The sequence below is a fragment of the Ammospiza nelsoni genome, chromosome 11 (genome assembly GCF_027579445.1).
Source record: "Ammospiza nelsoni isolate bAmmNel1 chromosome 11, bAmmNel1.pri, whole genome shotgun sequence".
Taxonomy (NCBI): Eukaryota; Metazoa; Chordata; class Aves; order Passeriformes; family Passerellidae; genus Ammospiza; species Ammospiza nelsoni.
This window is the reverse complement of record NC_080643.1, coordinates 15,040,217-15,060,195: the sequence shown is the minus strand read 5'-3', so window position 1 is coordinate 15,060,195 and position 19,979 is coordinate 15,040,217. Positions and strand designations below refer to the sequence as shown.

At 49.2% G+C, this 19,979-nt stretch overlaps 1 protein-coding gene across 2 annotated transcripts in view; it reads right to left on the bottom strand.

The window, feature by feature from the left end:
* The window catches only part of STAB1 (stabilin 1), a 51,645-nt gene that overhangs the window by 6,945 nt on the left and 24,721 nt on the right, over positions 1–19,979 (bottom strand). For both annotated transcript variants that reach the window (XM_059480266.1, XM_059480267.1), the window contains exons 23-55: positions 19,634–19,745; positions 18,945–19,128; positions 18,667–18,760; positions 17,629–17,787; positions 16,673–16,768; positions 16,205–16,300; positions 15,543–15,590; positions 14,552–14,682; positions 14,064–14,172; positions 13,761–13,838; positions 13,287–13,388; positions 12,716–12,823; positions 12,107–12,238; positions 11,801–11,929; positions 11,047–11,103; positions 10,147–10,242; positions 8,892–9,087; positions 8,323–8,418; positions 7,301–7,346; positions 6,576–6,655; positions 6,364–6,489; positions 5,821–5,894; positions 5,407–5,481; positions 4,704–4,823; positions 3,722–3,769; positions 3,518–3,601; positions 2,790–2,936; positions 2,516–2,650; positions 1,882–1,941; positions 1,605–1,781; positions 1,026–1,112; positions 414–560; positions 179–244 (exon numbers count right to left, since the gene is read on the bottom strand). In XM_059480266.1, the coding sequence (XP_059336249.1) occupies positions 179–244; positions 414–560; positions 1,026–1,112; positions 1,605–1,781; positions 1,882–1,941; positions 2,516–2,650; positions 2,790–2,936; positions 3,518–3,601; positions 3,722–3,769; positions 4,704–4,823; positions 5,407–5,481; positions 5,821–5,894; positions 6,364–6,489; positions 6,576–6,655; positions 7,301–7,346; positions 8,323–8,418; positions 8,892–9,087; positions 10,147–10,242; positions 11,047–11,103; positions 11,801–11,929; positions 12,107–12,238; positions 12,716–12,823; positions 13,287–13,388; positions 13,761–13,838; positions 14,064–14,172; positions 14,552–14,682; positions 15,543–15,590; positions 16,205–16,300; positions 16,673–16,768; positions 17,629–17,787; positions 18,667–18,760; positions 18,945–19,128; positions 19,634–19,745 (3,495 nt within the window). The remainder of the gene's footprint in view (positions 1–178; positions 245–413; positions 561–1,025; positions 1,113–1,604; positions 1,782–1,881; positions 1,942–2,515; positions 2,651–2,789; positions 2,937–3,517; positions 3,602–3,721; positions 3,770–4,703; positions 4,824–5,406; positions 5,482–5,820; positions 5,895–6,363; positions 6,490–6,575; positions 6,656–7,300; positions 7,347–8,322; positions 8,419–8,891; positions 9,088–10,146; positions 10,243–11,046; positions 11,104–11,800; positions 11,930–12,106; positions 12,239–12,715; positions 12,824–13,286; positions 13,389–13,760; positions 13,839–14,063; positions 14,173–14,551; positions 14,683–15,542; positions 15,591–16,204; positions 16,301–16,672; positions 16,769–17,628; positions 17,788–18,666; positions 18,761–18,944; positions 19,129–19,633; positions 19,746–19,979) is intronic.

The window sequence follows — 19,979 nt, the reverse complement described above, 5'->3', positions numbered from 1 at the left end:
ACTGGGCCCCATATTTTTCAGCCCAGCTCCTGCATGACTTGGGGCAAGGCATGGACCATGTGACTGAGCCAAGGGCTCGCCACACACAGGTGAGCCTTCATTGTGCTGCTAAAACATGAGGGGCACATGGGGGGTTGTCACCTATGGGCGTCCCTGGTGACAAAGCTGTGAGCTTTACCCGTTGAACGGAGCCAGCAGGGCAGGGTGGCTCGAAGCCACAGAGTCCACAGCTCTCTGTAGATCCCTGTGGAGGGGAGAAAGAAACCTCACAACAACTCAATACGTGCTGCTGCCTCTCTTGGCTGCTCAGAGCTCTGCCAAGGAAGGGCAGCAAGCCTTTCAGAGGTCCCTGTCCCCAGGCACAGGCTGCATGGGTGGCCCAGATCCTCATTCAGCCCATCCCAGGTGCTCACCGGCAGCTCAGTCAGGGTGAAGTCGTCACACCGAGATCCCAGATCCGGTGGCTCCAACAATCTGTCAATGCCATAGGCAATGCCCCCATTGAACTCCATGTGCCTCTGGATGATGGTGGCATCGCCATTCTCCAGCAGAATCTCCCCCTAACACAGGAAGAAAGGAACTTGTGATTCTGGCACATCCTACATCCTGGCTGCACCACCCAAAAGTGGCTCAGTTTAGGCTGCCATGGCTTCTTAATCACTCCAAGAACTCCAAAATCTCTGTGCATGTGTCCTTGACCACCCTTCCCATTTAACACTTTTCACAGCCACCTCTCCTAAGGATGGCCTCTGTCCATGCAGCACGTGCTCTCTGAAGGTTGTGACACCATGCAGCCAGGTCATTGTGACATTCATGTACAGGTACCAGACACCTGTGCACTCCCCTGCCAGCTGGCCATGTCTTGTGCCTCTCCACAGCCCAGCTGTAGCCAGGGAAGGGGGGGTTCCAGCCTGCAAGCACCCCAGTTCTGTGTCCACTCCCTGCCAGAAGCACCAGTTGCCCCATGGCCATGCCCAGGGACACTTGCTCCATGGGAAGCCAAGCCTGGAGTCACCAACACTCACCACGTGGGCTTTGCTGCAGCTGAATGAGATGAAGGAGCCACGCATGGATCGTACAATTTCAACCTGGGGCATGTTACCAGCAACAATCTAAGAGGGGAAAAGAAGAATGTGAAGGAGACACTGACAAAACTGGCAGTTGATGTAAAGACATGGTGAGGGCAGGGGTCAGTGGCCAGCCTCAGAGGGGTATGTGGCAGTCCCTGAAGCTGGTGTGGGTGGTACAGCACAACTGTGCTGGGTTAGTCCCAGATTCATGCACAGTGAGAGGCCAGTGTGAAAAAGCAGAGCCTGGCTTTGCCCACCTGCATCTCCCCTCACTTATATCCCTATACACAGGAGCCTGTTTGTGAGCCTTGCAGCTCCCCAGGAGCTGATGACAGAAGGTTTCAGCTCAGCCACCAGAGGTTCACCATGATGCTGTAGGTGGCCCAAGTGCTCAAACACCTTTGGGTCTTCTCAAGACAAGGGATACACTGTGTGCTCTATGGCAGCAGAGTATTCAGCAAGGTCTCTCTGACACAGCCACAGCAGACAGTGGTACCTCGTGTGGCCCTGGCAGCTGTGTGCTGTCCCGTTTACCTTGGTGTCCCTGATGATGTGTGCTTTGAGGTAGGAGGCCAGCACGTCGCGGTGCTCCCTGCGGTACAGGAACTTCTGCCGGCTCTCGGGGAGGGCGCTGAAGGCGGCGTCCGTGGGCCAGAGCAGCGTGAAGGGTCTGTGCACGGGGTTAGCCAGCAGCGGCAGCAGCTCCGCGTCCTGCCCGACAGCACAGCGACACCAGGGGGGAGCCCCGAGCCCACCGTGACCGTGCCCCGGCACGCAGCACCTCCCCGGGGCAGCGGGGGCAGTGGCTCACCTGCAGCAGCTTGCTGTAAATGCTGTACCCAAAGGCCTCGGCCACCTCCGTGATGTTCTGCTGCACAGGGAGGAAAGCAAACAACTGACACCAAGGGTTCCCCATAAACACAAGTTTATCTCTGTCACCATCGTGCTGATGGTTTGGCCTGGAAAGGGCTGGCATTCAGCAGCCACCACTTTTCTGATTCATCCTGGATAGACACTGCTATGGCAGGAGCTGGGATGAATTCCAGCACGCTGTTGTGCTGCACAGAAAATGTGTTATATTCTGTAAAATGCAGACTCTATAAGCCCCTAGTGCTTGCTTAAGGAGTCACAGAGAGACATTGGCAAACTCATGCTGCAACCTGCTCTGTGCTGGAAAAGGAGTGTAATGGTTGGCACGGGACAAGATCCTCCTGCCTACATCCAGAACTGTTGTTCCCTCATGATGGAAAAGGCTCCTTATGTTCCCTATATCCCACAAATGCTGTCACCTTCCCAAGCCAAATCTGTGGCCTCAGACAACCCCTGGGCAGGCAGGGACAGGGAGGAAGAGCAGCCCAGGCAGCTTTGGGCTGAGGCAGCTCTGCTGGGAGAGAGATCCTGTCCCTGAGCACAGCCCTGAGAGCAGGGCATGGCTCCAGCCTTACCTGTGAGAGCTTTGAGATGTTGTGGCCCACCAGGTCACTGGGAATGAGGATCTTGTTGATGAAGTGGATGACCCCATTCACACCCACGATGTCACTGGTGAGCACAGTGGCTTCCTCATTGAGAGTGATGCTATTCTGAGAGAGAGGGGCCCTGCTGAGGCCTGCACAGCCAGCACCGTGCTGTGGGCCCGGGCAGGCCACCTGCCACAGCCACAGCGCCTTCACTCGACAGGAAAGGTGACACCCTGACAAATGGGACAGCAAAGGGAAGTACCTCATTCACTGTGATCTTTATCTTGTGGCCAGATAAAGATGTAAGGGACTGCTGGCCTTCCAGGTCACTAGAGAGCAGCTTCTGGCAGCCCACCATGTGGTAACGAAGCAGCTCCCGGAGGAGGCCTCTGCTCTTCCACTCCTCAAACTGCAGACAGAAAACACAGTGAGGTCACACCAGGGCACTTTGCGTTGCACACAGAGCCCCCAGCCCCAATGAGGGAGACCTGGACTGCCTGAGTTCCCTCTGACTCATCCCTGAAGGGAACATGGTCCCCCCAAAACACACTGAAGGCACAAAACCATTTGAGAGCTTTGGGAAATTTCAACCAGCTTGACTAGTCAGTGATGGGGTCAGGATATTCCATCACACTGACACCAAAAATCTGCCATTCTCTTATTCCTGAGAAGGAGTAAGGGGTCAGTCACAGATGCATGGGAGCCTTGTTACCAGCCCCATGGGCACCAAGGGCACCACACACCAGTCATCCAGCACAGTGCTTCTGAGGCCCACAAGACATCATCTCCAACAAGAGGAGATATGTCCACCCCTGTCCAGGTTGTATCCTCAGTGGGATGCCTCCAAACTGCTTTTACACTGATGGAGAACATCAGTGTAACTCTCCATGGTGCAGCCCCTTAGCCTTGGTTCACTGGGCAGAGCAGTCCCAGGGGGACATTGCCACAAACTGGAGCTGTCAGACAGAGTTGGCATGGGAGGGCACTTACCACTGTGCTGTTTCCTATGAAGTCTGTCTGTGGGACGAAGACAGTGAAAGGCCCTGCCCCACTGAGCTCTTTGATGCTTTCTGCCTGTGTTAGAAGGGCATTTATGGGAAGGGAAGCAGAAAACATTGTTCCAGTTAGCAAGACCCTTTGCAGAAAGCTCTAGGTGGGATTTACTACACAGACAAGGACAAAGCTGTCACCAACCTGTATCATCCTAAAGAACATGGATGCTTCTGGAATCCTTCCAAGCTCCTTAAACAAAGGGAATCAGCTGGTGTTAGCAGGGTCCCTTCCACTGGTTTCTCCCCAACCAGCACAGTGACCTGCTCTGGGTCACTCTCCCACCCCAAGAGACAGCAGTTCTCCTGGTACACCACAGTGATTCACCCTCACTCCCTCCCCAGCTCTGCAGGCACAGGTGACATGGATGCTGCAGTGAGCTCTGCCTGCACCATTCACAAGTGCTGCAGGATGGAGTGACCAGAAGATGAAAGCTGCTGGTCCTGTAGCACCTCTCACAGGTAACTGCCCTGTGCTCAAGGGACACCTTGAGTGCTTCACAAAATCCCTGCTTTAATCTCACTGTGCTGCCACTGCCAGTTCTGGGATGCTGTCCAGATGGCAGACATACCCTAGAAGAGAAACCCCCTCTCCTCACCACATTGACTTCCAGTAAGAGCAGAGGCACACACAGTCCATCTCTTTTCTCATGGCTCTGCTGTGGGCACTGCTTTATTTGCCACTGCCTGAAAAGGTCACCAGTTTGCCCAAGGACAGCCATTGTACTGGCAAGAGAACTGGACACAGACTGCTGCCCTCCAGGCTGGGCCCCAAGTCCTGGCATGGCCTCAGGGGACACCTGCCCTCATCCCACTGGGCAGAAGTGAGTTGCCTTGGGAAAAAACAAGATTACTCCCATTTGTTTATGACATGAAGCAAGCAATCCTCTGGAGGTATGGCCAATGTTGCTGACAGCAGTAGAGTGTTCCTTCCCTTTGGGGCAAAGTCACTTTGCCATGTCCCATAGCTGGCACACCAAACACACCTATGATTTATGGAGAGGTTGCTCAAAGCACCTGTCTCCTCTCCCACACCACACACGTGTCAATGTGACCCCAAGATCTGAGAGGAGGGAGTGGTTTTGCTGAGGGCAGGGGACACAGAAGGTGCAGCATAGGCCTCTCACCTGATGCATTTTGCCACGGCAGGTGAAGCCATCTCCAATGTTGTACCAGGAGCAGGTGCAGTTCCGAGTGCCAGGGCCTGTGTACTTGCACAGGCCAAAGGGACTGCAGCCTCCATTGTTCTGGCAGGGAAAGCAAAAGGCTGCTTGGAGGGGCTTCTCCCAGCACCTGAACTGCTGCTGGTGTGTGGGAGCTGCAAACTCCATCCAGCCCAGTGAAAGGAAACCATCCCTCCCCCATGTTTAGTGCCTTAGAATAAACCTCACCCAAATTCTCAAGGGCTCCCCAGCACCAAATCCTCCCATGAAATAAGACTTTTACACCTCACTTTGGAACACAGGGTCCATGACAAAGCCCCTGATTCAGAGGGACAGTTTGACATGGCAGTGATGCCCGTGAACACAGAACACTCTGAGGATTTTGAGCACATCCCACACAAAATGTACACAAAGGAAAAAGCCCACATGCCTCCAATCCTATGTCCCTCTTCCCACCCTGAGGGAATGCTGGGTGACAGACACAACTGCAAGTGACTGCAGGAGGCAATGGAGACCAAATACACAAGGAAATCCTTCAGTATGTGGAAAAGCCAGACTTCAACTCCAGCCAACCAGGCTAACACTGTTCCTGCTGTTAACTCCTGGGAGAAAGGAACACTCCCAGGCTGTGGCCTTCACCTCTGGAAGCAGCCCAATGCTGACATACCTGTTCACACAAGTTGATGGGGTTGCAGTGGCTCACACCATCCCCACTGTAACCAGGCAGGCAGTTGCAGGCAACCTGGAGGGAGAACAGAGCCTTGGGCTCAAACTTAGACCAAATAAAGGAAACACACAAGGGCTGCCCTGGACAGAAGGCATGTGGAATAGCAACCATTGCTGCCTCCATGAATAACCAAGCTTGTGTCCACAACAAATATAACCTGAGACTGCCTTCAGCCTCTGGCCAGCAAAGCCATCTGCTCTCATGGAAACAGCAATGTTTTCATGCTCTTCCAAGGAACTTTCTCTGCATGGAAGGGAGTAAGCACAAAGCAGGGCACTGCAATGGACAGAACTGTCTCTAGTGACAGCTGTGACAACTTCCATGATAACATTGACATCCACCCCACACACTCACCTTCTTTGGGCCTGTTTTGATGCACTCTGCGTGGGTATGGCAGCCCCCATTGCTTTCCAGACAGAGATCAATTTCTGCAGCAAAACAAAAAGGCCAAGTTATTGCTGAGGGCTGTTCAAGGCAGCTGGGAACTGGTGATCCAAAGAGGTTTTGGGAAAACAACAGGGAGAACTTTTCCAGCTTGGGGAACAGTTTCTTGGGAAAGTGTCTTGTGATAGCAAAGGAATAGGGTGCAACTGCAAAGTTACTCCTGACACATATGGGTCTCTGAGTTGTGACATATCTGCCACAGAAAATTCCAAGCCTGTCTGGGTGTACTTTAAAGAATATGAGAGGACTGGACTCCCTCTAGCTCCATCTTCACCCAGAGCACCACTGTGGGAGACTGCCCTCTACCTCTGTCCCTGGGCCTCTCCATGACATGCACAAGAGCAGGAAACCTTGCAGGAATCTTTTTGTCTGAGACCAAAACTCTGGTGTTTTAGTCTGAAATTCCCCTCTGTATTGATGCTACTACTCCCAAGACACACCCTGAGTACTCACCCATGCAGAGTGTCCCATCCCCAGCATAGCCTTCCTTGCAAGCACAGGTTCTCTCTCCTGGGGACACTTTGGTGCACACAGCGTGCACAGAGCAGCCACCGTGGTCAATAGTGCAGGGATCTATTTCTGTGACCAAAAACATGAGGAGCTTGAGTGATCTTTCCTCTGGCAGCTTCCTGCCATTTATTTCACCTTGTGTTTGCTGGACACACCTGTGCAGTGGGTCCCATTCCCTGTGTATCCAGCAGAGCAGATGCAGGTCGGTTGGGAATCTGTGGAACTGTTGAGGCAGCTGAAACAAGACAGGGATAAACAATCACTGGCTGATAAACACCTCCCAATTTGCTCAGCTGATGGGAAGCACTGTTCAAATCTGGCACATGCAAGAGACCACAGGAGGCCCATTCCAGGTATTCCTTTACAGCTCCAAACACTCCAGTCATGCTGGGCAGGACCTGGTGTCCAGCCCAGGCCTCCCACAGTGCACCCTCACCACACCCATGAGCTTCTGCAGGGTGCAAGGGGGATGGTGGGGTCCCTGCCTAAAACAGGAGTCTGGATAATGGATGAAGAAGGGAGTATGGGGGAGTCATTCCAGCCCTGTTTCATTCCTTGGCAGGGCAGAAAGAGTTTGTAAATGGCAGGCTGACTTGCTCCATGAATAAGGGCAGCCTTGGAGTACCTTGGAATCTCTGCTCTCTGCCATCCACCATGCTGAAGGAACTTAGAATGGATTTATGCCTGGACGGACAAAATCCTTAGGGAGACTACATGTGGTTCAGGTCCAAAGAGAGCTCCCAGAAAGGAACTGACAATTCTGCATCTTTGATGAGTAGGCACCTTCTGCCAGTCCTCTGCCAAGCCCTAAGCCAGAATCACCTCTGTGTAAAACTCACACAAACACACATGGATGACTCAGCCCCTCTTCTGCACTTACTTGGCCATTTGATGGCAAGTGTTATTGCATAAGTCAATCTTGATTCCTGCAAGAGAAAACACAAATATAACTTGGAATTTTCAGCTGGGCCATTTCTGCCATCTAGAGAAAAGGAGCCTGCAAACCAGGAGTGATGCTAACTCTCTTGTCCTATGTGGCAGCAGGAAAATCTCATGGGATTTATGTTTTGGCACTTTGCAAGGGAGTGAATTTGATGTTCTCTGTCTGAGCTCATGGTTCAACTTGATTTTATCTGTGTGGCCTCTGCACTGGTCGGAACAAAACAAGGACTGAAACCTTGTTAATCCAGAACACAGAGCCATTTGGCTTTGGCCCTTTTGAAGCAAAAGATGAACTGCTTTCATGCTTGACATTTACACTAGATAGGACAGCTCTGCTTGATTTCTATTTCTAAATTCACAATAAAATCAACCCTTATGTGCAAAACTTTAAAATCTCAAGGTATTTAGAAGATCAGGTTTCTCCTCATCCAAATGCTAATCAAAATCCCAAATCCGTCTTCAACGTATTATTTGGCACACAATGACAGATTTATTGAAGACTGCACACCACAGCCTGAGCTCACCTGAGTGATTCAATCTGTGAGCAGAAAAAGCAGCTCAGCAAACACACTGGGGCCTTTTGAAAATTCAAATCAAGCCCTGACACCTTCTTAGGAAAGCAACAGGAGTCATGACCAACCCAATGTGGCTGGAAGCTCTCATTTCTCTCCCAGAGCAAGGGGCTGTTTTTGAGGTGTCTCTAACCTCAGTGGAGGTAGAAACAGGGGTAGGCTTTTCTTGGTTTACCAGAATAACTCAAGGGCTTGTGTATGGTTGGGGAAGTCACAGCAAATGCAGCTTGTGTGCAGGAATGAGAAAGCAGAGTCTGAAAAGGTTTTGGGGGAATGCAGAGTACATGTGACTCCATGGTCAGAGCAGCCAGAGCTGCTCTGAAAACTCGATAGGATCCCTCAGACTTTTCTGCCACTGGTACACCAGAGGCCCCTCACACTCACGTACTTTCTTGGCAGGTGGGGCCCGTCCAGCCCGGGAAGCACTCACAGCTCCCGTCCCCTCGCAGTCCATCGTTACAAATGCCATTGTCACAGGCACATTCTGCAGGGGAAGTACAAACACCTCTGTCAAACCAAACCAGCCAGGGCTCACCAGCAGAGCCTTGCTGTCATTTCATTGTCTGCTCTGTTACTAATCCAACACATCAAACTGCCATCAAGAGTATCAAAAGAAAAAGTCATAGGAGTATCAGCTCTTGATCCCTCACTGCCAGGCCAAATAACCCAGGAGGAGAGCACCTGCCTGTGCTTGCTGTAGTTTGGGTGGCAGCAGGAAGAGCAGCACAGCACAGCACATGCTTGGTTTGAGGATGCCAAATGGGGCCATTCCTCTGGCTGGCCCCAGGTGCTCACTCCTGCTGTCTCTCTCTCAGAGACCTGGCAGCCATTTGCCTGTCTCAGAGTCTTGGCACCTTTCTGCTCTCCCACCACCCCCCCTGAGAGCTGAGACGTGGCCACCTTTCTGCCCTTGCAAGCAGTTTGGCAGAGCCAAGCTGCCCCAGCCGCGGGTGTCACCTGATTTGCAGTCGGCTCCGAACCGTCCCACTTCACACATCTCGCAGGCGGTGCCGTGAAAGCCCTCCAGGCACCGGCACTCCCCGCTGCCCTGGAGCCCATCCTGGCATTCCCCGTTCCCCGAGCACCACCGGCCCGGCTTCCCGGGGCACATCTCACACATGTGCCCGTAGTAGCCGGGGCAGCAGACGGACGTCTGGAAAACCAACAGGAACAAGCTGGGGTGAGCCATCCTGTGCACACAGACACGGCACAGCTCAGTTTCCCTCTCTGTGTGACAGCCATAATTTCTGACAGCACATGGAAGGAACAGGTAGGATGGAGTGAACAGCCTGAAATGAGATGCTCTGTTGCCCAGAGCTTCATGTAAAGTTCTGCACTGCCCTTAAGAAACAGGGGCCCTTTGGTGAGTAACTGAAATATCCTGTGCCCCTCCAGCCTGTCTCCTGCCTGTGTCCTCAGAGCAGAGAGGCTCTGGTAGGAGGTGATTTGGTTCCAAAACCTGATTTAACTGCTCTCACTTCTGTCTGCATCTACCCATGGAGGGAAGAAACTCATGACAGGACAAAGTTAGACATTACAGATGATGAGAAACAACATCTAATGAAACAATGCAAAAGTGCCGAATGAGATACAAGTGCTGACTGAAACTCTATGTGAGTACAGTAAGTCTAACTCCCCCTCTCCCTTTTCAATTTCCCATTCCCTCTAAACTTTCCAAGCAATGCTGCAACACCTATAAGATGTCAATTCACACAAGCCTTTCTTTTACCATCTTCTCTTTAAGTGTTTTCTTCCAGCAACACATTTTCACAAAACTGGTAGAGGCCCTAGCACACACAACATGAGGTGTGAGACCTTCTGCTCCTCCCTTTGGTTTGGCTCCAATGAGTCATCAGTTATTTGGGAAGGCATAGGCACAAGCAGAATACCATCACTCATGCCTCATTTCCTTAGGAAACCAGACTGCAAACATTCAACTCCTTCTCTTCCTCTGCAGGACAAAACCCAGAGCAACAATACTGAAGCAGCAGATCCCAATCCATCACGGTGCAGACATTTCTGCAGATCTTTTGTTGTTCCAGTGCCCTCCACCTCCTGACAGAGAGCGATTCCCAGACAGCCCCAGTCTCAGCTATGCAATGGCACATGCACAGCCAGGATTTCAGCACAGCCTGCACTCCCATGGCTGTGCTTCTCACACCCATCTCTCTTGCTTTCGCCAAAATGAATCAGAGGCAAGTGTTTTGCTCACCAGAGAAACTTTTGCACAGGTGAAATGGCAGCCTGTTGTTCCTGCACCCGCAGAGCGCAATCTGCATTTAGCGAGATTCCCTCTTCCAAGGGGCTCCTGAGGATATGATCAACATAGACACACTTAGGAGACACTACAATATTTAGACAAATAATGTACATTATTGTGCACATGTCAGTGTTCTTGATGTGTATCTGACAGGAATAGCCCTAAAAATCTGAACTATCCAGAGCTGAGACCAATGAAGCATCTCTGGATGTGAAGTCACCACATAGAGTCTTTTTTTACCTGCCAAACCCATGGTACACATTAGTCTGCATACTGAGAAGAAAAGAATTGGGAATTTTTGGGTATAGGGTAAAGCAGCAAGGCCTAAAAAGCCAGATGTAGCTGCTAGGCATTTCACAGCCAGCATGGAAATTAAATGCTTAGTTATTTTCCTCTCTGGATATGTTTGTCACTCACTCACAAACAAGCTGCAGGCACAACCAGCCCATCTGCATGAACAAACCAATGGTCCAGACAGGGAAATTGCTACCAGACACTCTTAAATTTGCTTTCCTTGATGATAATGCCAAAATAGTCAAAGATAGAATAAAATAAAATTTAAAAAAAGACAGCTCTTTTTCCCTGTTAAGTGGGAAAACGAAAGGGCTCCCAAAATTCAGGCAAAACCTGGTGCCAGCTCTGGGTGGAGCTTCATGATTCATGTCCATGTTTTGCCTGTGTAACTCTCCCTTGGTTTCTGCTTTTTCTTGCAAACCTTGGCAATGGATGAGCCACAGAGGACTCAAGAGCACATTTTTTCAGGTATCAAGATGACACCTATAGAGCAATAAAAGGATCTCAAAACATTATCTGCAACCATTCTGTGAGGTGTCCCATGAATCCAAGACTCACCAAAAGAACTGATCCAGCAGGACACTTGATCCCCTTGTCGCACTTGCCGCACCTTGACTAGGGCACAGAGAACAGGACAAGTCACCAGTGTGCCCTCACCCACATCACACCAGGACACTAATCTTGAATTGCAAATGCTGCTCTACAGGCTGCTGCCTGGGACAAAGATGTTTTTATCTCTGTGGCTCAAAACACCAAAAGAAGAGATCATACGCCACACATTTCCTGAGTCTCAGGGATTTTTGTAGCCCTGGGGTTCCTTCACACAAGGCTGCAAATAGTTTTTTTCCTGATCTGTGGCAGGCAGTCTGTCACTGCAATCTTCAGGTTTAGTGGTTTAAGTGTCATGAGCCACAAGTTGGAGTTTTGGCCATGACTCCTAGGCAAACCACGGAGCATTTTCTAAGGGAGCTTGTGGTCATGGCATGCAAAAATTGGGCTGGATTTTCCTTCCAGAGCTGAATATCTGGGAGTCCCTGCACTAGCCAGCCTCATGGCTGGCACTATGAGGGAGGCTCAGCAAGGAAGCTGAACATGATCTGCACAAGAGCTGCATTAGATATACAGAATCTCCAGGTAGGAGGTGCCAAATCTCCACAATGTCCCATTTCATGAGGCTCATCTGGGGTTACACCACAAGCTACTGCCTCATCCATGAGGGCAGCCAAGGAAGGTTGTCTGTTACCCATCAGTTTGGTTCAGCAGGTGGAGGAACCCTGTGAAATGGTGTCAGCTCCTTGGACATCAGCATTACCCTCAGTATGGTGGTGGTATTGGCAGTGCAGCGATTCTTCTGGACCTGGAGCACCTGGGACACCCCAATCAGGATGCCATTCCTCGTCTCAAAGGACTTCCCATCCAAAGGAATGTTATTGACAAACTTCTGCAAAGGAGGAGATAGCAGCTGAGACAATAACCTTCAACTCCTTTGCATGGATTGCTTGGCAGCTCCAAGATAGTCCAGCAGTAAAATTGTGAGTGTGTGCAAAAGAGAAATGGGAGTATTGGGTCACCAGCCTTAGGAAGTGATAGGTCAATCCAGAACTGGTGCCTCCCTTACCTGAGTGCTGTTTTGGTAAAACATCAGCCAGTAGGAGAGCCCTAACATGCTGTTCTTATGAACTCCACTTCTCAAGTCTGCAGGCAAGAGCTTCTCTCCCAGAATGATGTGGTACTGCACTGTTTCATTGTCCTAAATCCAGAAAAATACAAAGCTTTGGAGTCTTTTGACTTCCTAGATTACAATTCTGTCAGAGGTATGGCATAAGACATGTTCTTAAGCACCTGTAATGGCTAATTAAGCCCAGAGAGCCTTGTAACTCTCTGTAACAGATGACCGATCACACTTAATGATTCTGATACTTGATGAACCCATTAATTTTTTTTGGAACCTTTCAGAAGTCTGAAAATTGCCACAGCCAGCCAGGAAGTGGAAGATGTTGTGCCATCTATCTACATACTAATTTACTCTGCCCTTGGGGTCCAAATATTCTTTTCAGGTCCACTGCAACACCCCTGGAAATCCTCTCATTTCTCTGCCACGTTTCTCCAAGCTTTTAGCATCAGATATTCATCTCCTATGCATGCAGAAATCCCTGAGCTTGTTTACTATTTGTCAGTGTACCTGCCCCTATACCCGCCACAACACATACTCAAGCAGTGAGCTTACCAGCTGGGTCACATTGGCAGCATGGCAGTACTCCTCAATGGAGTTATTTCCAGGAACAAAAATTGTGTATTGTTCAGAGGACTCAATTTTCCCAATGAGCTGGTACTCCTACAAAATGTCCAAACAGTAACATTAGCAATTACCCTTGTACTCACTAAAACCCAAACCACACGTTGAGATCAATTACAAAGACAAGAGGAAAAGCTTGAAAATGGGATGTACAACTTCTACTCAGCCATACACATCTGACTGCTTGCTCCTTGTCCTGGCTGACAAAAGAGCACCTTCCCAGCTATGAAAAAATCTTCTCTTTATTCTGGTTTTCTCTGCCTTGTACAGACATCAGAGCACCTGCAGTAGACAGGTCATCTTCCACTGTAACACATGGCAGTGATTGAGAGATCTCACTGTAATTATGCAACTCTGGCTGCTCAAAAGCTTTATGTAGGACACACACAATCTCCCTTTCTTACCAGGCAGCCCAAATTTATGTCCCCCAGTACAGGGGGAGGTGGCATTTGCTCCAAAGGCTGCTGTGACAGTGACAGCTGTGCTCACCTCGAGTGCTTACCTCTAGCAACTCCTGGAATGTGCTGAAGGAGGGCACAGTGCTGAGCTGCTCCTGCAGACCAGGAGGGCTCGGGGGGATATCTGCTGGGGACGGCAACAAAACCTGTGGAAAAAGCACGTTCAGAGCAAGGCTGAGCAAGGGGCTGAGGGGAATCTCACTGCACTCCTGCCCTGCTTGCAAGAAAGGCAATTAAAAGGCCTCGGTTTGCACAGTCCTGCAATAGCCTGAACTCTTCTATCAGCCAAGAGAAGGAGAACTCTCCTCCCACTGGTCCTGGAGACAAATGTTTTAAACATTGAACACTGCTGCACAGGAAACATCTGTCAGGACCTTGTGATAACCTCATATATTTTGCCTTTATATCCTTTCCTAACCATCCAGACATGTGTTCCTCCTTGGCCCTGTAACAGAGGCTGCTACACAGGCCTGCTGCTACATCTGCAGCATTTCCCAGTGCCACATATACTGACATACCTTGCTGAGGACATGGATGATGCCATTGCTGGCAGGGATGTCACTGACAACTACAGTTGCATTCTGGATGGTCAATACCTGCACAAGAACCAGAGGGAGATGCAAAAGGGTCAGGAAGTGCAAAGCAAGTGCAAAACAAATACATTGTTCATCCAAGGCTGCACATGGTTAATCTGGGTACAGTTTGTGAAAGATGCCTGCATTTGAGGGCACCAGTGTCCCACCCAGGCTCCCCACTGGGAACAGCAGCCCCTCAGCAGTTAAATTTGAGCTTGGTACATTTCTTATGTAAGAAAGCCTTACGCCACTGGTGGTGTTTATCTGCCATCTGGTCTGTGGGTTGAGAGTGGGTAATTCTGGCCCGTACTTTTTGAGCTTTTCAGCAGTGAAGACACCTTCAAGGAAGTGGGCTCTGTGGGCAACAAAATCAGATAAAGAGAAGATTAGGGAAGTGTTGGTAATGACAGGGAGATAAGACCATGCCACCCAACATTCACATCTCTCACAGGAAGTACTGTAGCCTGTGGAGAGAACAATGCAGAGAATTGTTCTGATGCCATCTGACTGGGAAAATCTCTCTGTAAATACATGAAAAATAAACCTACTTCCCATGGTCTGTGGTCTGTTATGTTTTAAATACCTACTTAATTTTTTGCCGGCTAGATATTTAAATTTACTTCTATATTTATCTCAAGGTATGTCCTCATTGGTCATGCACAAGAAAAATCCCATTTCATGGCTCTGTTACTGTTGTTTGGCCCAGTAAAGCAAGGGCAGGAGGCTCCTCCTACCTGACTAAAAACGGCAGTGTGTAAGGGGTCAACCAGAAATCTTCGTCAGCATTGCTCAAGTTCTTGATAGCTGCCTCTGATGGCACCAGGACAGTGACATTGGTTCCTGCTGGGATGCTGAAGAGAGATTTCTGTTGTCCAAAGCAGAAAAATGAACAAATAAGACACGCCACTGCCACATCTATAGTGCAAAATACCCCCAGCAGCCATCCCACCCTCACAGCCATGTGAAAGGGATGAGGAGGAACAGGGCAGTGCTCAGCAGCACAGCAGGGTCTCCTGCCTCTCCTGGGCATGGCAAGCAAGGAATGCCACAGGTGCTTTGGCCGAAACAGCTGACACCTCATTGCCAAGGGAAAACCTGCTGCTTTAAGCTCTACCTTCCCAATCAGTTTTCATTCAAACACGTTCAATCATATCCATAAATCCTTTTTGAATGCCCAGCATCAGTTCTGGGGAAGGGACCAAGATAGCTGCTGGCAAAAGCAATTTTCTGTGCAGCAGGTCAGGTGAGCTAAAGCTCAAGTTACAGGCTGTCCATCATAGTGAGTTTCCACACACTTAGTACAGTCTCTGGAGGGTCTCTCTTATTCCCACATAGAGGCAGGGAAGCAGCAATGAGAAAAGGAACAAACATGCAGTCTAATGTCCCAAAGGATGCTCTTCTGAAAGACAGTGTTATAATGCTACCCCTGCTTTCCCTTCTGTGCTGTGTTTTGATGGCCAGTGGTACAACCATGAAAATTAGGTGTAACACAGCCCCAGCTTCCTCTTGTGTGAGAAACAAAGCTCCCAAGACACACTCATGACCTCATTCTACCACAAACTCCCCAGCCTTTCTACATGCCTGCTCTGCAACCATTTCTCATTTGCTTTGCTTTGTTTTCTCTAAAGAAAAAGATATTTGGAGTTGCTTGTCCTCTAACAGACTCATTCACAGACTTCACTTCCACAGAACTTACCCATGTGGGTGTCCCATGGTTTCTCTTACCTTAACCCAGTTGTAGAATCCTACAAAGTGGGAATTCCTGGCCAGCTCCTTTTAAATAGAAACAACAGAAGAGTTAGCTCTGCTGAGCACAGGGTACAGGGCTGGGGGACTAGGGATGGGGGAAAGGAGCAATATCAAATATCAAATCTGACAATATCAAATCTGGCAACAATGACTTCAACATTCTTCTCACTTCACAACCATTACAGGCACCATGTATTGTGAGGAGAGATGGGCACTTCTAAAACCAAACTTCAGCCATTAAAATATATATTTCCAAATAAACAAACTATTTTCAACTCATCTGCAATGGGTTCATGTGTATCAGGGACAAAAGATTGAATCCACAATTGCCTTTGATATTTCTAAAGACAGAAAATGGGCCTGACAGCTCTGACCTGAAAAACTTTCCTAACAATGAAGGAAAGATGACTTATTGCACAGGACAAGTGCTGCCTGCACAGGGGTGAGGCAGCTTAGAAATTATGCTTTCACTGGCAGTAATTACTGCTGGCATCACTTCTCTGCCTGTGGCCTTGGAATACACTTGGGCTTCATGCTGATGCTGTAGGAGTCAGCTCAGGTAACAGGGAAAAGCAAAGAGAGAGCAGAGCCAGTGCTCTCCAGTCTCAAAAAGGCTCAGACATTTGGTCTTCACTAACTTTTAGAATGTCCCCATAGCATGTCATGCCATCCCCAAAGTAGCCTTCAGAGCAAACACAGGATCTCTCTCCTCCACCGAGGGGTACACACGAAGCCTGGAAATACAAGGAAAGGAAGAAGAAATTAGAGAGCAAACACAGGTTATGTAGTCTTACACCCATCTCAGAATTGAATTCTGGCTTTCCAAGTGCTGGGCTAGAGTAGCACACACAAACTCCTTCCCCCTGCTGCCTTTATGGTGGCACTGAGTGTTCCCCTCATGCAGCCAAGACTGGGTGATTGCTCTGGTTGTGTGAACCCACAAAAATCAGAGGATCCATCTTTGGAGCACATCAGTGCAGACCAGTAAGATGACATATCATAAACCTTTGCAATTCTCTCAAAGCCATGGCTGCTGCAAAACCTGTCAGTGAGCAGGTGAGCCTGCCCTGCCATGCCAGCCTGAGGAGAGCTCTTTAACTACTCACCAGGTCATGGCAGCCACCATTGTCCATGAGGCAGGGGTTGATGGCATCACAGCTGTAGCCATCACCAGCATAGCCCCTCTTGCAGACACACTTGCTCTGTAAGAAAGACATTTCAGTTTTATAGACTTACCAGAGCATCCTCATTATTATCCAAAACATGTCTAAGGCAGCAAAACTTATCCTTAATTTATTTTCCCAAGTTTTCTTCCTGGTACCTCAAGACCTGGAAATGTGGAGTTGTTTCCTTAGCAGGGCATCATCCTCTATCACAGCACACAAGCTGCCAGATTACTTAAGCACATTGAACCCCTGCATTGCTTGGCTGTGGGGGTCACTTGAAGATGATGGTTTCCTCCTTTATTTCCAAGTTTTCAGGGAATGACACAGATTTTGGGAATGGCAGAAAGAGGAATTAATTTCAAAACTTCCTGCTTTGAAGATATCTAGGAGAGGACTTGCACATCTCACCTCACTAAAATCTGCTACAGCTTTTGTACCTTTTTTCAGCACCTTGTGCAATGCTCCCCATGCTCAGGGGGAGAAGCAGCACCCTCAGAAATCTCCTCTCACGTGCACCTTCCTCCTCCTCCCTCAACATGCATTGCTCTTGGCCCAGCTCCCTGCACAGGCTGTCTGAAGTGCTCACATGCTCTTCAGTGCTGTGGTCTGGGGACAGGGCCATGCAGCAGCTGCTGCCTATGGTCAAGCTGTGTTACAGAGTGCAGTCCTGTCCCTTTGCTGCACAAGTCCCAGAGTCAAGCAGCAGTCCTGAGCACACCAGTGCACCTCACATGCAAGTGCACTGTGATGCTGCAGCTGCAGCTGCTGTTTCTGGCAGTGGACAAGCAACCTTGGCTGCTGGCCAGCCCAATTTTTGCCTGTGGCAGTCCAAGGCCACCTGAGAGCAGCTGAGGGAGTGTTCGCTCCAGCTCCAGGCTGCTCAGCCCTGCTCATACCTGCCCAGGCCCGGTGTAGATGCAGTCGGCGTTGAGGTGGCAGCTCCCTCTGCTCTCCAGCATGCAGTTGTCTATGGGCACACAGACCTTGCCATCCCCAGTCCAGCCCACATTGCACTGGCAGGTGGCAGTGCCAGGGCCTGTACTGGTGCACAGGGCCTTCAGGAGAAGGGACAGAGAAGGAATTATACCCAGCAGAAGGGAGAGAGTGCAATGAAAATACAGCAACAAATCTCCTTCCTCACACTGTGGAGAATTTCTGACTGACCAACTCTGATTCCAGCACTGGGGACGGGGGGTGGAAGCATCTTTTCCAGAAAAGTCATAGAAAACTTCATAATGAAGTGATTCTGGAGACATTTTGTGTTTTCAGAGAGGTAGACACTTGTGCCTGAGGTGGCTCAGAACTCACAGGTTCATTATCATCATGTAAAGCTATTCCATTACACAATAAAGTATTCCCTGAAGAGGGGGACCACAATCTCCTGCCTGGATGTCTGGGATGGAATCAATGATAGATGGCAGATCTCCCTCAGGAAAAGACCTACTTTGTACCCAGTGCCATCCTATTCTCTTGCATATGGGCCAATGTCTTCCTCTGACTGAAGGGTCTAATTTATGATGAGGTTTGACCATTTGGCAGTAATTGCCAACATGAAGTACCACATGGACACAAATGTTGTGTTGGTGGTTACTGGGAATATGTGTTGGATCTCACAGTTAAGCTACAGAGAAAGGAACACATTAGAAGAGCTTGAGGGGATTATCATTGCAAATCAAAAATTATCTGTACAGCTAATCTGTGTGGCTGATAAAATATCTGGTGTGAACCAGCCAAACTATCCTTGGAGTGTCACATTTTGGCACAGGACCAAATGATCAACATCTTTACAATGACTATACCAAGGCACTTGTTATTCCACCTCATCTGACAGACAGGAAAATTAGCACACAAAATGTGTAACAGTCCCAGGAGCCCTGGATCCCTGTTCTGATTGAGAGGAGCTGCCTCTCACTCTCCAATCTGACCCCACTTACATTCTGTGAGCAACCTCCCCGTCCTGGCTGACTGCACAGGTTGATGGGCTGGCAGGAAAACCCATCCCCTTCGTATCCATCCATGCAGATGCACCTTAAAAGTATAAACACAAAAGGGACACAGGTAGAGCAGTCCCTCAAGCAAGCAAGATTCATTACTAGCAGGCTGGCTGAGTCACTCAAAGCATGCTGTGCACCAAGCACACAGCCACACACAGCCACAGGGGTGGCAGCCATGTACAATGGCAATGTGCCCTGAACGTGCCACAGAGACTGACCTTGCTGTGTCATTGAGGCTGCAGACAGCGTGCTGGTGGCAGTACTGGGACAGCCCACTGGGGCCACAGTTCCTGGAGGTCTTGTCACAGAATTTGCCAGTGTAGCCTTCCTTGCAGGACCAGGACTGACACACCCCCCCACTGCCAGGCCTGTTGTCACAGACACCATGGACACAGCCACAATCTGTCAAGCACATGCAGTAAGATCAGTGAGTACAGAAAGCCCAGAATCCACCACAGTCATAGATTTCCAACTTTCCTTCACAATCTCTTATGACACCAAATAATCATTCCATTATTTTTTTCTGATAGAGGGGATGTCTGCTGAGAGACATCCATCACAAATCAAGCCTGGCCAGGGAACAGATCCTGAGACTGCCTGGGTCTATGTTTTCTATAGGCTGTAAGAACAGACTCAAATTTAGGCTATCAAGCTCAAGGTCATTGTCAACTCTCTTTTGTTTCCTAACAGGAGAGATCTAAATTAGGTTGATGCTTCATCACTGAAATATCACCACTGTCATATCAAACATATTTTCTCCACTGTTGTTTGAAGGGACACACACGATGACATTTTTGTCACTTCTTTCATGATGCTGGTCTTGCCAGAATGGAATCCCACATATATGAATTTGCACCATTATCTTTGTTATAAATTTTCCTTTAGTCTCTCCATCAGAGTTACTAACCTTCATCACAGTTCTCGCCGTGCTTGTTTGGGTTTGCACAGATGTGGCAGGCTGTGCCTTTGAAACCTTCAAAGCAGAGACAGTTGCCATTCCCTTGAATGCCATCACTACACTGGAAGGACAACAAGAAAAAACCAAAGTGATTGAAACTCAGAGAAATGCCAAGGCATTAATATCCATCAAAGGTACTTTGATACACACAGTAACAAACAAGACTTTGAAGAGCGGTGGTAGTAATACAAGATCCCACACAGCCAGAGCTGTGCCCAACAACTATGACCTAATTCTCACTAAATATGTGCCATTTTCCTTGGATCTTCTGCTACCACCTCTGTGTGTTTATCCC